Here is an 18,112-nt window from a genome sequence, read left to right on the forward strand (position 1 = left end):
ATTTACTTTCATTGTTTTAAATCTCATGACTTTTAAATCTCATACGTTTTGGGGGCCTGACTCATGGTTGCTGACTGCTCGGGTTTGATAATACTGCTACCCACAGGGATATTATTGGATGAGTGGGAGACCCCATAGCCCTCACTGAAACCTAGAGGAACATTTTGGAGCGGAAAAGTGGCTCGCTGCTGTTGTTACTTAAACAGGGAGGACTGGGTAAATGGCTAGTGTGTGGTGGTTCAAGTTGAACAGAGCCCCTTCCCTGGCCCTCTCTCTTGCCTCACTGCAGGCAGCCAGAACAGTCCCCTTGTATAAAAACTACATCTCCCAGAAGGCAGCCTGGGTGCCCCTCCCAGCCGGCACGCTCTCTCCTCTTCTCCCTCGCCCCCTCCCCAACCTCCGGCAGAGGCTGCAGGGCGGCGGAACGTGGAGGGCTCCAAGTGCTTCTCTATCAGACTTTCACAGAGCAGCCTAGGAAATGCAACAATCATCCGCCAAATGGATGCAAACAGAAGAGAGAGGTAAGTGCGCCGGGAATGTGAGCATTCTGCAGGGAAGACGAGCTGCGGTCTGTGCAATAGGGCTGGGTTATCATGTCTGCACTTGGCAGTTAAAACCCTAAAAGACAGTACGTCTAAAAAGATGCTTTTATCAGTTGTGTCACCCAAATATACTTGAATCCAAATACTCTTGGATTATGTAGCTTGCGTTTTATAACTCAGTAGATTCCTACTTGGACAGTGCAAAGCCCCATGACTGAGCACTGTCCAGTAGAGATTTTTAAAACAAAAACAAAAAAACAAACCTATATATATATTTAGTTTGTAGCAGAAATTTCTTTAACAAACAGAGCATTTGGCTACAAGGTTTTTTTTGTTTTTTCCTTTTCTTGTTATAATTAATTAATCGTAGATGGAGAAGTAACATCCGTCTTTGAGTCATCAGTCTTTGAGGCATAATTTCATTCCAAATGCTCTTAATCAAACTGGAGATCTGCTATAGGAAAGCACTGCTTTCCCCCGGGATTATCAGATTTCCACCAGAGAATATAGATCCTGGATTACTGAGCTACATGGGATTTGCCTGTATCTTTCTAATTACATTGTGAATCTGAATTTAGGCTTCCTTTTTAAAAAAGAAGAGAAAAGAAGAAGTTGTGTGCTTTTTATAAATAAAATGATAACTCTGTGCTCTGACATTTTTATAGATGATAACTATGATTCTCCTTTTTTTTTTTATTTTAGATGGCTTATTGCCTTAATTGGATATTGGTGTCAAAGGTTGATTAGAGTCCCTAATAGATTTTGGATCTGCAAGAGGATTGCAGTTTTAAACACTTGATTAAAACAATCGCATTTGCTATTTTCCCCTTGAACAGTTGTGAGAGGAAGAATAATATATGATGTTTGTGTTACTTTCCTGTTGGTTTCTTAATGCATCATGAGGTGTTTATTTTACCCCTTGCTGTTTCATTTGCAGACTGAAAAGAAATACATGTCAGAGGGAATTTGTTTAATCATTTAGCAACTGAAACAAGCCATATCCCTAGCAAAAATATTGGTTAGTGGGTAGAACATTGCTTTGAGGCAACAACTCGTGTACCATGTTATCACTTGATTGTATTATTGACAGAGTTTCCTGAAGCATGGCTTAGATTAAAAGCCGCAGCTTGCTAGAGAGGAGTTCTGATGGCTTGTATGGAGCTTCTGTACCTCACCAAGAAGGGTAGGCGATCGGATCTGTGCAACAACGTGGACTGGAGTTTGCAGACCCCTCCCTACGAACAGCAGAGAGATGGGGACGATATGGGGGCTAGAACAGCAGCTGCGGTGGCAGCTCTCTGCTGCGATAGGCACTGCAAGTCTACACAAAGGGCAGCCACAGCAGGTCCCACCCAAGCACCCCTTTCCTCCACTCCTACCCCCTCCTTCTCCTGGCAGCATGCAGCAGCATCAAGCAGCATCCAGCCCTGCTGCCAGCCAGCTCACTTGGATGGAGAAGAGGAAGCAGAAAAGAAGAGAGCCTGCTGCTGTGCCCAGGAACTGGAGACATCGTTTACTTATATGGATGAAAATGTCAATCTGGAGCATACGAGAAATGCCCCTTCTTCTGTGAAGAGTTGCTACCAGGTTCCCCCTGCCCAGCATAGCTCCTGTACAGAGATCCCACCCGAATGGGCTCATGATCCTCCCTCCCTGATCGCTGAGGAAGAAGATGATACTGGATCAGAAGCTGCTTCAGGGAACTCTATAGACTATGGGTTCATTAGTGCCATCTTGTTCCTGGTTAGTGGGATTTTGCTAGTTATTATTTCCTATGTGGTGCCCAGAGATGTGACTGTGGATCCTAACACTGTAGCAGCCAGGGAGATGGAGCGACTGGAGAATGAGAGCGCTAGAATCGGGGCTCACTTGGATAGGTGTGTGATCGCTGGGCTATGTCTCTTAACTCTGGGTGGTGTGGTGCTGTCCAGTTTATTAATGATGTCTATGTGGAAAGGGGAGCTGTACAGGAGGAACAGATTTGCATCCTCCCAGGAATCTGCAAAGCTGTATGGTTCTTTCAATTTTAGAATGAAACCCAGCACAAATGATAATACACTAGAGTTATCATTAGTAGAAGAAGATGCATTTGCCATAGATAATTAGCACTGTCATGATTTTTAAGGCAGTATTTCTACAGGAAAATATGTTCTATTAAAGAAAACAAATACAGCTAAAGATAGGTAGTAATGCAGTTTAATTGCCTGGCAATACATGTCTTTCCTTAAACTCTGTAACTGAATGTTTGCATTATATGGACATTTGTTTTTTAAGGAAAACCTGCTGGGATAATGTAATCAATATAAATGACACTTTCTTATCTAAACCACTGAATAAAAATAAATTGGTGATAATCAGGTTCCCCAGATCTCCTTTATACTGTTTTTAAAATATTTCCCCCTATTTAATTTCTTCGTACCCAATACAAAACACTATCATCCTGCCATGTTTGAAAGCTGTTAATTATTGCAGCCTACATGAGGATTATTAACAGTCTGCTTGGTAATATAGTAAGGGAGAGACCAAGTCTGGCATTTAATCCCAGCAATTAAGGGTGACAGTTTTTTATACTTTCTTTTTTAAACTGACCCCTTTTTTTTCCTGACATGAAAGCCCAGAAAATACCAGTAGTTCATCATGTATTCATTGAAAGCACAGATGTCTAATTTAGAATTGTCCACCTTCCAATTCACAGACCTTCAGTTTTCTCCAAGTAATTGTATAACCAGTGATGATTATTAAAAATGTGAAGTATGGGTGTGGTGCAGGGGAGTGAATAGCTCAGGCCATGGGTAATAGGATAAAAAGGGCCTTTCACCTCTACATCAGCAGTTCAACTTTACTCCAGATCGGCAGTGACTGAAAATAGTTAACTTGTGATGGCTTTTTTGTGGCCTTTGTGAAATAAGTCTAGTTCCAAATGGACAGATGCCAGGGTAGAAAAACTGCCATAAATTGTCACCAATTGACCTCCTTGTTGGGAGTCTCAAAAAAGCCAAAGATTGAAAGAGGATGAAGACAGAAACCTCTCTTCCAACAGAGGTTTGAAGCAAGTTGTTGGGCTGTGAGTGTGCTGAGGCTGCCTGTGTCAGACCCGTTCTCTTGAAAAATAGATTTTAATCCACTAAGGCTGCCAACTGTGCACCTTTCACAACCAGTGACAAAAGAAAAAGGAGCTGCGTTCTACATGGGTCAGAGCAATAACTTTCTGTGCTCCACCAATCAGCAACCTACTTGATATTTTAAAATATTGACTTCTACAAACAATTGTCAGAAAATAAAGGTTAGATACCTAGCAATCAGACTGCCTGGGCACTGAGTTCATAGAGTGTAGTAGCTGGTCAAAGAAAGGTGATGTTACCAGTGAAGTCTGTGTAGCACAATGGCCAACGATTAAATGCTGAGGGAATTTACTTGGATGTCTGACATCTTCAATGGAATGCTAAAATAGATGTGATTTTTGTACCTTTGCTTTAAGGGAAAAAATGAAAAATGTTGTTGGTCAGTAGTATGATTTTTTTTAATATACACTGGTTAGGTATAAGCTGATCCACTGGCAAGACCAAAGAGTAGCTAAGGTATCTATCATCTGTTCACATTGTCCCTGACATTTTGGCCATGGAGTTTTAATAGATATTCATAGCTTGACTGCCACAGAATTGCCTGCCCCATGCATTAAAAAATCATGAATCAGCCCCCTCCCAACCCCCCAAAAATCATGACATTGGTTTAAAAATGGAGGATTTCATCTTAAATATTTGAGGGATTTTATTTGCCTTCTAAGATTTGAGCCTTTAGGGTGCCTTCAAGTCACATTTTCAAGCTTCTCTCCTCAGCCATGAGGGACAGAAATTTACTTTCTTTTTTGAATGAAAGTGGAGATTCTCATGAAAACACTTGACTCCAGGAGCTAGGGCTGGAAGAAAAACACCAAATAGCATGAGACTCCTGACAAAATAATCAGAGAGCTGGCAACACTCTGAGTACTATAGTTCTTGGGCCTGATTCTCCACTGCTTTGTGATTTTGCACTGGTGTAAATGACTGTAATAATACCTAGCTCTTATGGAGCTCTTCCTCCCTAGATCTTAGTGTGCTTTACAGAGGTGGGCAATATCATTATCCCTATTTTACAGATGGGGAAACTGAGGCACAGGGCATTGACGTGATTTGCTCAAGGTCACCCAGAAAACCAGGGACAGAGCTAGAAATTTAATGCTGGTCTCCTAAGTCCTATTCCAGTATGCTGTTCACTAAACCACGCAGTCTGCGCTCCACAGGTTCAGGGTAACAGAGAATCAGCCCCTCCTTGTCGGATTCTGGAGTCTAAGATTTTTACATTGTCACCTTGGAGACTGGCCAACAGGCTGTCAATTCTCAATCTTGCATGACTAGTGAAGATCATGAATGCAACCCTTTGCTCTCACATGAATAGTAACCCACACTGATAGTTGCACTGTCTTTGCAGAGCATGTTCACAGTAAATATCTGCTTTGAAACACAAGATGTTCTTATAAGCAGATTGACAACAGTTTATGACTCAAAGCAGGAAAGGGGGAAAATAAACTTGAACTGTGCTCTGCTAATGGGCCTTCCCAGGCTCTGATTAATTATGTCTGGTGATCAGCTTGTCTTCTATGGTCTTTCTTTTAATGCTGCCCCATGTGACTGGAGGGAGGATTTAATTCAATATGAAAAGTATGGAAATCCCTTCATTCGCACCTCTATTTTGGTGGGTAGCAGAAGGGCATGATGAGGGAAAACACTGAATAACCTATCGTTAGCTGGCCTATTATGCCTTTCCCTCTGGCTGATCATGAGACAAATGCAGGACTTGTGTTTGGTATTCACTCCTTTGTGGTTCAGAGAGTTGTATGTGCTTGCTCTGGGATTCCCCTCATACAAATTTATGCAGTTAAAGGTTTGGACAGCCTAAGAAATCTATTTGAATTTCCAAGGTGCCCACTGATGTAGCACCCAGAAGGATTGGAACACATTCCTGTCTTCCGCTGTTTGCATACTGCGTATCTGTAAGGAATGCCATGTTGTGCCGATGCTTTAATGTTGGCCCTGCAGAGAGCTGGCACTTCAAGTCTCAAGCCATGACTGCCCTTCTGTGGGTGTCTACACTGCACACTAAGTCCAGGCTCTGACTCAGGGTTGAGCCCAAGTCTGTCTACCCAAATCTGTCTGGCTTGGGTCAGCAAGTACTCAAGACATCAGTCCTAGGACCCTGCTAGGCGGGTAGGTGAGCGCTTGAGTCTCCCGGTGACTCTGGTCCAAGTCCTGTCATTTTGAAGTGTGGACACGTGTTAAGCCGCAGACCTGAGTCAGAAGATCTGCGTAGCGCTGTCTGGATGCACTAGCACAGCTATGAGACCCAGTCCAACAACTGTAAATCCAGGTTTACAATGCAGCTTGGATGCTCAAATATGGGCTTGGAAACACTGAGTCAACACGCCTATGTCCCACAGACACGGACTTAGCGTGCAGTGTAGACTTTCCTCAGTTTCATTGCTTGGCACTTATGGGAGCAGATTATAATGCAATTGTAACGAATGCACAAAGGGAGGAGTGTGTGTTTGGAGAGCTTGCATTCCTACAGCCATGTGGATGTGCTATCATTAATCCAGTTCTTATCAGGATTAGCTTTCTAAACTCAAAAATAACTCTCCTTATGTGGAGGTAGAAGCTGTTTTGGCCCATTGGAATCGGGCAGAATGGTAAGTGGAGTCACTGAGAATTAGAAGACATACAAGGAGGCTGCTTCCCCTGCTCATCTCTTGCTCCAATCTGCTACTGACTCATACTAGTAGCAGGTAACTACCCAAACAGTGCTGACTCACCGTGATGGTTGGAGGTGTGGCATTCTGTCCGCCCCTGCGCTGCTTTTTAGGGATGGCCATGGGAGTAGTGTGGGCCCACAGGGCTCACTTACCCCTACGTGTTCAGACCTGAGGGCCAGTGAAGACTCAGAGGGAAGATGGGTGGAGGATTACAACTTCCCCTTACACTGCTGAGTGAGCTTCTGAGGACATGATGTGGCCCTTATTGAGAAGCCTGAGCAGGCAGACCCTAACCAGATTTCTTCTACTGTTATTTGTCCATAGATGGTGATAGGGTGAAGAAACCTGTTTTTTTCCCACTGATGCTAGCCACTGTAGTGTGTCACACTGAGTGTGATGAGAGCCCTTAGACTGGAGAGGAGTCCAACTGGAAGTGCTGCACTCTAACTTTTCAGTCTTACAGTTAAAAAGTCTAAAAGAGAAGCTGTCAATTTTGAGCTTGGATGGATATATTTAAATTTATTTTTTAACTAAACATGTGTAAAATTGGAGTGCATATTATAACGGCAGGAAGATCTGAAAAAGATCACCAATTTTTGAGGCTATAAAGATCACACATTTTTGTAAGAACCGTGGCAGGCCTTATTGCAGATTATTAGCACTAGAAAAGAAAACACTCCCTTTATTGTCAGCATATTATTAAGTGAGACGTTTTCTGACACTTTGTAAAAGCATTTCACAGATCATGAGTGAATTATTTTAAAATGAGCCCACAGGTTTTCCATGAATGTTTTAGGCAGAGAAGCCAACAAAATGGTGTCTATGCACTGCACAATTGGGAGAAATCTGGAAATTTAAATAATATAATCTATGTGGGTTTTTTTTTTTTTTGCTTTGGTGTTACTGTATAAAGGGGAGGGGAAGCTTCAGGAATAGGAAATGCAGGGGGAGGTAGGAAACAGAACTATTCGGATTTCCCCATGACCCATATTGAGATAGGCTGGAAGGGGTTGGTGGTGATATAAATGAAGCCTGTCACTTCTAGATCGCTAGTTCTAGTAGAGTACAGTATGGTAGTGACCCAACAGTTCACAATGGACAAATGTTCACATCACAAAAATAGCCACCACAATTGGCACCCTTGCAGGCAGACTCAGCAGAGGGTCCAGGGATTGGCTGGGTGAAGAGAATGAATTATTGCCCCATTACAGACAGAAGCGATTTCTCCTGGTCTGATTTGAAGCACATTGATGAAGCAGCATGGGGGAAGCTTGCTCTCTTGTTCCCCATGCTGTACCTAATGTAAGGATTGATAGAAAACTTCATTCTTCAGGGATGTAAATCTGGCACTTTTCCTGAGGGCCAAATTCATTAGGGCTGGATCTTAGGAGCAGGCCTGAGCAAAGGGTATTGGTAAATTTAGGAAGAATTGGACTCAAACAATACCCTCCTTGCTGCCTCCTCACTCTAAGGGTACATCTATCCTGCAGTCAGAGATGTGACTGCAGTGCATGTAGACATACTTAAGCTAGCTTTAATTTAGCTAGCTCTGGTACCAACAGAAGTGAAGCCTTGTCAGCACAGACTTCATTGTGGGCTCGCCGCCTGACTATGTATCCAGGGTCCCGGGTGAGCTTGTATAGTATGTCCTGCAATCACCATCCAGCTGTAAATTGTTACCCTCTTAGGGTATGTCCTAAGAGGGTAATAATTTACTCCTGGTCTACACCAGCAAGAAATGATGATACCTGCTCCCCCTCTCCCTCGTGACACCTCAGCTGTGCTGGCCATCTGTGGAGTGGAGTCAAGACTCTGCCTAGTCCAAGTTACTCCCCACCTACCTGCTTACTCCTGTATGCTCAGACCCAAGTAGCCTGTTTAAGGCATTAAGAAATTCTTTCTTCCCCTTAGTTTCCTGCGTGGGTATGTGGTCCAGACCACGATCTAACCCTGAAAAGCTAAAAGGCAATGAACACAAAACTCATTAAAATATTAAATGGCCATTAAAACAGTCCCTTGCTGGTTTTTTAGCCCATCAATTACAGACATGTACTAATCATTTAGAAACTGAATAACCCCTATTCCCTCTACCCCTATAGACGATCACCAAAGAAAGAACTAACACAAAATTATCCTTAATTCCATTATAAGTTTTGGTAACCTTCCTGTTTTTCCACAGACAACCAGCTTTACTGTCTCACTGCCATCCTCTATAGACAGAAGAATTAATTTTAAAATCTCTCCTAGGAATCTCTGTTGGGTTGTTGCTGTTTTTAATATGTTTACAGTTTTTAATCTTGATAATCCTTTTAAAAAACTGTCTGTAATAACCAGTGTTTACCAAACAGGAAAGTAACTGATTTAATTTTGTAAATCTGCATTTTGAACTGCTAAAGACAGTGTTAGTTATTGTGAGCTTTTCAGTAGTGCATCTGATGCCGCCTTATAACAGTAATAGTGTTCTGTACAGGTATAGAATAAAAAAAAATTGCAACATTAATCTTTCGTTACTATTGTTTCTGACCTTTGCTGAAACTGCATATAACAGCGTTGTTTTCTCTCCATGCTGCCAAACACATCTGGTTAAAAGGATTGTTTTCAGTAACATTCTTCCTTCACACCTCTATTTAAGGCATGATCCCACACAACTCCCATTGGCTTGAGTAATGTCACTGATTTCACTGGAAGCAGGAGTAGACACTTAAGCCCAGCACAAACAGATGCACACTGACATGTAACATGGGTCATGCCTTGTAACATTGCTTCCAATAATTTCTGTGGCTTGCCCAGGCATGGATGTATGGCCCTATCCTGCAGCTTTTACTCTACTAAAAAACCAAATAGGAGTGCCACTCCTTGATTTAGATTCAAATTGGAGCAGGGACTCTTCTTTGTTACTTGTTTGTACTGTTTCCCTGTTTTCACCCAAGTGGTTAGTCAAAGTTTGGAGCCCTGAGGATATTCCAGTTGGGAGTAGAAATTGGTGATAAATAATTCTTTGATATAGTTTTATTTACTTACAAAGAATGCAAAGTCCTGTTTCTTTGAATGAAGAAGGAATCAAATAGCAGCAAACAGCTTCTTTTGCTCACAGCACCAAAAACACTCTAATCAGCCTGCACCCTTGACCCAAAAAACCTTTCCCCAGGTTTCTTTCAGACACTGTGCTTTCAGCTGCTCCTTCCAGCTGTCACTCTCCCAGTTTTTGTATGTTCTGCACCCCCATCCACCACTCAACCCATAACTAGGTTCCACCTAGCTCATAAAATGATGGGTCTGTGATCCTTGACAGGGGTTCCTGGCTTCTACTGCAATAGATACCATAACATTATCCCCTGGTGTAACTCTGACCTCAGGAGAATGGCACTAGGGTTACATTTAGCTCATTTTGTACATCCTATGGCAATTAAGGGTTAAGGAAGTTGGTGTATTTATAGATATGACAATCCATCAGCTTAAAGACCTAGAAAGCTTTTTAGTGAGAAACAAATACTAAGTTCACTTCTACTGCTCATCTAGCTCTGGTCTCCTTTTTACATTTGAAGGACTTTTCCTAATGTATGCTATTAAATGGAACTCTTTATTTTCTGGGCATAACTGCTCCAAGGTCGGAAACACTGCAGACTGCAGTGACGTGAGCTATCTCTTATTCCTGTCTGAATCAGCGGATGTTATTAATTTGCATCCTTTTAATAAAAAAAGGCAAGACAGAAATCTTGTCTTTGAAAAGAATCTGCTTAATATTTTTTTTTAAAAAATATGATACTTTTTTCTGGACACTTAGTCAAATAATGCACATTTTTATTAATTTTAATACCGTGACTCTGCAGAGATGCATATAATTTTCTGCTCACTTCTGGGAAGATTCTTCCACCTTTAAAGATGCTACTCAGCATGAGTATTCTGAGCAGTTCCATTGAAATTGGCTGGGCTACACATTTGAGAAACTGCTCACCAAACTGAGAAAGGGAGTTGCAATCTGACCCAAAGTATTTTCCAAAGTCTGTGGTCCAGTTTCTGCCACCTTTACAATGACTTGTACTTTACTCTGCATGGACTCCCATTGGAATGTAGGGGACTACTCAAGAAATAGCATAAATAGCATCTCCTAGCTCTTATAGAGCACTTTTCACTAGTAGATCTCAAAATGCTTTACAAAGGAAGCAAATATCATTATTCCTATTATATAGATGGGGAAAATGAGGCACAAAAAGGTGAAGTGATTTTTCCCATGGTCACCAAGTAATCTAGTGGCTGAGTCAGGAATAGAATCCAGGCCTCCCAATTACTACTCCAGTAGTCTATGAAAAGGGGTATCCTAAGATGCCCCTAAAGCACCTGAATTAAAGAAGAACTGCAAGTATTTGCAATTTTTATTAAAGTCTTCAGTTTTCAGAGCATGTGCAGCAGCAAACTCTTCCAAGCAAAATCAGCCCAAATCATTAGAGTCCTGCACGGATACAAAATTTGTATCCACATCCAATCCGCGATCTGCAAACGTGGTCCACGGATATCTACAGATTTGCAGGACTCTACAAATCATGTCTGGCTAAAGCTTGCAGTGAACTTCTAATTAAGTTTTTCATTTGTATTATGATAAACTTTTAATATTTCAAAAAAATCAATCTGCTTTCGTTCCAATAGTAAAACCTGCATTTTTACATGAGCACATAAAATTTCTCTGTTCTCAGAAGTCACTACTTTGATGGATTTGTACACAGGAAAACTCAGCTATTGTTGAATAAAACATTTCCAGAAGCAAAATTGATTAAGTCCCTTTTGTAGAGAGAAAAATCAGTTCTTCCCATTAAAGGTATCTTAAAATACGTTGTTCAGCTAGAAATGTAAATAAAGTTTCTTACGAGTCCCGTACTGCAATCTGTCTATTAACAAAACAAGACTGAGCTGGTCTCTTTATAATGAAAAAAGATGAGTTCGGTTCAAATCAAACATAAAGCAACATCTGCCAAACTAAGCAAAGCAACTGCACTGGGATATTAATAATGCCAAGTAGCTTTTTTGGTGTTTTGGTATTGCCTTCTTCAAGGATTAGCTGTGTACTCAGGAAGAATTGGTAAGGTTGGTGTTGCGTCCTAACTGATTAGGAGCTTCTGGAATGAATCACACAGATGCTGTATGTAGTTCTAAAGTAAGATTCCACAGATCACTGGTTGAAGCCTGGAGTTAAGGGAACACAGCATGCATAAATGTCTAAATGACAATGAGAACATCCCCATGCTACAGCAAGAGCTTCTCTTTCTGTTGGAGAGTATTGTTCAGCAAGTGAAAGAACAATGCTGGCATAAGCAATGGTGTAAATTTGACCACATTGGTCAACCTGTGTGAGGACTGCTCCTAATCCAACAGGTCAGGCATCTACTAAAAGTTCAGTTCTTTTTAGTGGAATCGAAATATGACATGAATATATCACAGGTAAGGGATTTCGTTAATTCCTCAAATGCATTTTGATGTTCATCTAATCAAACCCATATTTGGTCTTTCCTGGTTAACTCTCTCAGAAGCTGTGCGATAGTTGCTAAACTTGGAATGAATCTGCTACTGTAATTTGCAAGCCCTAGCAGGCTATGAACTTCAGTGGGGTTTCTGGAACTGAGGCGTGAGGAATGTCCTTCACTTTCTTAGGATCCACTGAGATGCCATCTTTGGAGATTATATATCCAAAAATTCTAATGTGGGTTTATTGTACTCACGTTTATCTGGGTTTAACATGAGATTCTGCTCCTGCAGTCATTCAAAAACAGCTGCTAGTAGAGTGTCATGCTCTTCAGATGTAGTGCCAAATACTAATGTCATCACTCACATTAAGAACTCCAGAGATTCCAGCTAGTACCTCACATATGGTGTTTTGAAATATTTCTGCAGCTGAAGAAATGCCAAAACTGAGTCATTTATAGCAGTGTAGACCCATGTGTGTCATGAAGGTTGTTATGTACCTTGACTCAGGATGGAGCTCAAGTTGCTCCCTTCAGATCTGCAATAATGTCACCTACAGTGTGGGTGATGTGTCATTCATGGTTGATAGATCAATTGGGTAAACACATATCCACACAAATTCAGATTTTGCCTAGTCGCTTTGGTTTCTGGGCCACTACTATAGGGGAGACCCCTGTTGTGGGGCCTTCCACTTGCTCACGGAGGTCAAGATCTTCCAGGTGTGCTAACTCTTCTTCCATTAGCTTTCTGACATGGAAAATAATGCATCTGTATGGTAGAGCTATGAGCTGAACCATGTCATCAATGTGTAATTTTTATTTCCTTTCTCTTCAAATTTCCTGTTTGTTTGAGCATGTCCTTAGGAGTTAATTTAGCCTGTTAGGCTGTACCATTTGGATCACCTGAATCAGTCCTCGCGCCCTTGCTGTGGCATAACTAATCAGTGTAGCTGTGATATTAGTCACCAGGTACACTGAACTGGTAACAGACCTATCTTAAATACAAAATGAGCTGAAAATACACCACAACTTATCAGTGAATCTGGATTTCCATAGGCACATACTTTTACTGCTGTCAGTTGTAAAAACGGTTTATGTGGTATGGGTTTAGACACACTTTGTCCTTCATATTCACGGATGCACCAGCATCAGTTAAAACTTCGGTCTTGTATCCTTGTATGATGATGTGGCGTCATGGCTGAACAATCACAGAATCACAGAACTGGAAGGAACCTCGAGAGGTCATCTAGTCCCAGTCCCCTGCACTTGTGGCAGGACTAATTATCTAGACCATTCCTGACAGCTGTTTATCTAACCTGCTCTTAAAAGTCTCCAATGATGGAGATTCCACAATCTCCCTAGGCAATTTATTCCACTGCTTAACCACTCTGACAGGGAGTTTTTCCTAATGTCCAACCTAAACCTCCCTTGCTGCAATTTAAGCCCATTGCTTCTTGTCCTATCCCAGAGGATAAGAAAAACTGTTTTTCTTCCTCCTCCTTGTAACAACCTTTTACATACTTGAAAACTTGTGGTACCTTAGAGACTAACAAATTTATTTGAGCATGAGCTTTTGTGAGCTACAGCACACTTCATCGGATGCATTCAGTGGAAAATACAGTGGGGAGATTTATATACATAGAGAACATGAAACAATGGGTGTTACCATACACACTGTAAGGAGAGTGATCAGGTAAGGTGAGCTATTACCAGAAGGAGAGTAGGGGGGAGGAGGGGAAACCTTTTGTAGTGATCATCAAGGTGGGCCATTTCCAGCAGTTCACAAGAACATCTGAGGAACAGTGGGGGCGGGGAGGGGAATAAACATGGGGAAATAGTTTTACTTTGTGTAATGACCCATCCACTCCCAGTCTTTATTCAAGCCTAAGTTAATTGTATCCAGTTTGCAAAATAATTCCAATTCAGCAGCTTCTCGTTGGAGTCTGTTTTTGAAGTTTTTTTTGTTGAAGAATTGCAACTTTTAGGTCTGTAATCGAGTGACCAGAGAGATTGAAGAGTTCTCTGACTGGTTTTTGAATGTTATAATTCTTGACGTCTGATTTGTGTCCATCTATTCTTTTACATAGAAACTGTCCAGTTTGACCAATGTACATGGCAGAGGGGCATTGTTGGCACATGATGGCATATATCACATTGGTAGATGTGCAGGTGAACGAGCCTCTGATAGTGTGGCTGATGTGATTAGGCCCTCTAATGGTGTCCCCTGAATAGATATGTGGACAGAGTTGGCAAAGGGCTTTGTTGCAAGGATAGGTTCCTGGGTTAGTGGTTCTGTTGTGTGGTGTGTGGTTGCTGGTGAGTATTTGCTTCAGGTTGGGGGGCTGTCTGTAAGCAAGGACTGGCCTGTCTCCCAAGATCTGTGAGAGTGATGGGTCATCCTTCAGGATAGGTTGTAGATCCTTGATGATACGTTGGAGAGGTTTTAGTTGGGGGCTGAAGGTGACGGCTAGTGGCGTTCTGTTATTTTCTTTGTTGGGCCTGTCCTGTAGTAGGTAACTTCTGGGTACTCTTCTGGCTCTGTCAATCTGTTTCTTCACTTCAGCAGGTGGGTATTGTAGTTGTAAGAATGCTTGATAGAGATCTTGTAGTGTTTGTCTCTGTCTGAGGGGTTGGAGCAAATGCGGTTGTATCGAAGAGCTTGGCTGTAGACAATGGATCGTGTGGTGTGTTCTGGATGAAAGCTGGAGGCATGTAGGTAGGTATAGCAGTCAGTAGGTTTCCATTATAGGGTGATGTTTATGTGACCATTGCTTATTAGCACTGTAGTGTCCAGGAAGTGGATCTCTTGTGTGGACTGGTCCAGGCTGAGGTTGATGGTGGGATGGAAATTGTTGAAATCATGGTGGCATTCCTCAAGGGCGGCATTTCCATGGGTCCAGATGATGAAGATGTCACCAATGTAGCACAAGTAGAGTACGGGCATTAGGGGACGAGCTAAGGAAGCGTTGTTCTAAGTCAGCCATAAAAATGTTGGCACACTGTGGAGCCATGTGGGTACCCATAGGAGTGCCGCTGATTTGAAGGTATACGTTGTCCCCAAATGTGAAATAATTATGGGTGAGGACAAAGTTCAGCCACCAGGTTTGCCGTGACATTATCAGGGAAACTGTTCCTGACGGCTTGTAGTCCATCTTTGTGTGGAATGTTGGTGTAGAGGGCTTCTACGTCCATAGTGGCTAGGATAGTGTTATCAGGAAGATCACCAGTGGATTGTAGTTTCCTCAGGAAGTCAGTGGTGTCTCAAAGATAGCTGGGAGTGCTGATAGTGTAGGGCCTGAGGAGGGAGTCTACATAGCCAGACAATCCTGCTGTCAGGGTGCCAATGCCTGAGATGATGGGGCATCCAGGATTTCCAGGTTTATGGATCTTGGGTAGTAGACAGAATACCCCTGGTCAGGATTCCAGGGGTGTGTCTGTGCGGATTTGTTCTTATGCTTTTTCAGGGAGTTTCTTAAGCAAATGGTGTAGTTTCTTTTGGTAACCCTCAGTGGGATCAGAGGGTAATGGCTTGTAGAAAGGGGTGTTGGAGAGCTGCCTAGCAGCCTCTTGTTTGTATTCCAACCTATTCATGATGACGACAGCACCTCCTTTGTCAGCCTTTTTGATTATGATGTCAGAGTTGTTTCTGAGGCTGTGGATGGCATTGTGTTCGCACGGCTGAGGTTATGGGGCAAGTGATGGTGCTTTTCCACAATTTCAGCCCGTGCACGTCAGTGGAAGCACTCTATGTTGAAGTCCAATCTGTTGTTTCGACCTTCAGGAGGAGTCCACCCAGAATCCTTCTTTTTGTAGTCTTGGTAGGAAGGTCTCTGTGGGTGGGTTAGTATGTTGTTCAGAGGTGTGTTGGAAATATTCCTGGAGTCGGAGATGTCAAAAATAGGATTCCAGGTCACCACAGAACTGTATCATGTTCGTGGGGGTGGAGGGGCAGAAGGAGAGGCCCCGAGATACGACAGATTCTTCTGCTGGGCCAAGAGTATAGTTGGATAGATTAACAATATTGCTGGTGGGTTAAGGGAACCACTGTTGTGGCCCCTTGTGGCATGTAGTAGTTTAGATAGTTTAGTGTCCTTTTTCTTTTGTAGAGAAGCAAAGTCTGAGGTTGTAAATGGCTTGTCTAGTTTCTGTAAAGTCCAGCCACAAGGAAGTTTGTGTGAAAGGTTGTTTTTTATGAGAGTATCCAGTTTTGAGAGCTCATTCTTAATCTTTCCCTGTTTGCTGTAGAGGATGTTGATCAGGTGGTTACGCAGTTTCTTTGAGAGCGTGTGACACAAGCTGTCAGCACAGTCTGTGTGGTATGTAGATTGTAATGGATTTTTTTATCTTCAGTCCTTTTGGTATGATGTCCATCTGTTTGTATTTGGAAAGGAAGATGATGTCTGTCTGTATCTGTACGAGTTTTGTCATGAAGTTGATAGATTTCCAATAAAGACTGGGAGTGGATGGGTCATTACACAAAGTAGAACTATTTCCCCATGTTTATTTCCCCCTTGCCCCCCTCCCCCCACTGTTCCTCAGATGTTCTTGTCAACTCCTGGAAATGGCCCACCTTGATTATCACTACAAAAGGTCTTTTTCCCCCCAGCTCTCCTTCTGGTAATAGCTCACCTTACCTGATCACTCTCCTTGCAGTGTGTATGGTAACACCCATTGTTTCATGTTCTCTACGTATATAAATCTCCCCACTGTATTTTCCACTGAATGCATCCAATGAAGTGAGCTGTAGCTCACGAAAGCTTATGCTCAAATAAATTTGTTCGTCTCTAACGTGCCACAAGTACTCCTTTTCTTTTTGCGGATACAGACTAACATGGCTGCTACTCTGATACTTGAAAACTGTTGTCATGTCCCCTCTCATACCTCTCTTTTCCAGACTAAATAAACCCATTTTTTCAATCTTCCCTATAGGTCATGTTTTTTAGACCATTAATCATTTTTGTTGCTCTTCTCTGGACTCTCTCCAATTTGTCCACATCCTTCCTGAAATGTGGCACCCAGAACTGGATACAAAACTCCAGTTGAGGCCTAATCAGAGCAGAGTAGAATGGAAGAATTACTTCTTGTGTCTTGTTTACAACACTCCTGCTAATACATCCCAGAATGATGTTCACTTTTTTTGCAACAGCGTTACACTGTTGATTCATATTTGGCTTGTGGTCCACTATGATCTCCAGATCCCTTTCCGCAGTACTCCTTCCTAGGCAGTCATTTCCCATTTTGTATGTGTGCAACTGATTGTTCCTTCGTAAATGGAGTACTTTGCATTTGTCCTTATGGAATTTCATCCTATTTACTTCAGACCATTTCTCCAATTTGTGTGAAGTATTTCTTCACACAACGCACAGTCAACCTGTGGAACTTGTTGCCAGAGGATGTTGTGAAGGCCAAGACTATAACAGAGTTCAAAAAAGAACTAGATAAATTCATGGAGGATAGGTCCATCAATGGCTATTAGCCAGGATGGGCAGGAATGGTGTCCCTAGCCTCTGTGTGCCAGAATCTGGGAATGAGTGACAGGGGATGGATCACTTGATGATTACCTGTTCTGTTCATTCCCTCTGGCGCACCTGGCACTGGCCACTGTCGGAAGACAGGATCGTGGGCTAGATGGACCTTTGTTCTGACCCAGTAGGGCCATTCTTATGTTTTTAATTTGTCCTGATCATTTTGAATTTTAATCCTGTTCTCCAAAGCACTTGCAACCCCTCCCAGCTTCATCTCATCTGCAAACTTTTAGTGTACTTTCTATGCCATTATCTAAATCATTGATGAATATATTGAACACACTGGACCCATAACTGATCCCTGTGGGACCCCACTTGACATAACTTTCCAGCATGACTGTGAACCACTGATAACTACTATCTGGGAATGGTTTTCCAACCAGTTTTGCACCCATCTTATAGTAGCTCCATCTAAATTGCATATCCCTAGTTTATTTATGAGAAGGTCATGCGAGACAGTATCAAAAGCTTTACTAAAGTCAACATGTACCAAGTCTACTGCTTCCACCCCCCCATCCACAAGGCTCGTTACGCTGTCAAGAAAGCTATCAGGTTAGTTTGACACAATTTGTTTTTGACAAATCCATGCTGACTGTTACTTATCACCTTATTATCTTCTATATATTTGCAAATTGATTGCTTAATTATTTGCTCCATTATCTTTCCAGGTACAGAAGTTAAGCTGACTTGTCAGTAATTCCCTGGGTTGTCCTTATTCCCTTTTTATAGATTGACACTATATTTGCCCTTTTCCAGTCTCCTGGAATCTCTCCCATCTTCCATGACTTCTCAAAGATAATCGCTAAT

General features: G+C 42.1%; 1 protein-coding gene across 4 annotated transcripts in view; it reads left to right on the top strand.

Annotated features, from left to right (window-relative positions):
* Positions 1-418: 418 nt before the first annotated feature.
* Positions 419-18,112, top strand: part of TMEM74 (transmembrane protein 74) — a 42,422-nt gene continuing 24,728 nt past the window's right edge. For 3 of the 4 annotated variants that reach the window (XR_012157109.1, XM_073330317.1, XM_073330316.1), the window contains exon 1: positions 419-521. Coding sequence is in view for 3 of the 4 variants with exons in the window: in XM_073330317.1 (XP_073186418.1) it covers positions 479-521 (43 nt within the window). In the remaining variant the exon portion in view is untranslated. Of the gene's footprint in view, positions 522-1,632; positions 8,817-18,112 lie in introns of those variants that run through there. The other variant, XM_073330315.2, reaches the window with a different exon arrangement.

This window comes from Lepidochelys kempii, chromosome 2 (genome assembly GCF_965140285.1).
Source record: "Lepidochelys kempii isolate rLepKem1 chromosome 2, rLepKem1.hap1, whole genome shotgun sequence".
Lineage (NCBI taxonomy): Eukaryota > Metazoa > Chordata > Testudines > Cheloniidae > Lepidochelys > Lepidochelys kempii.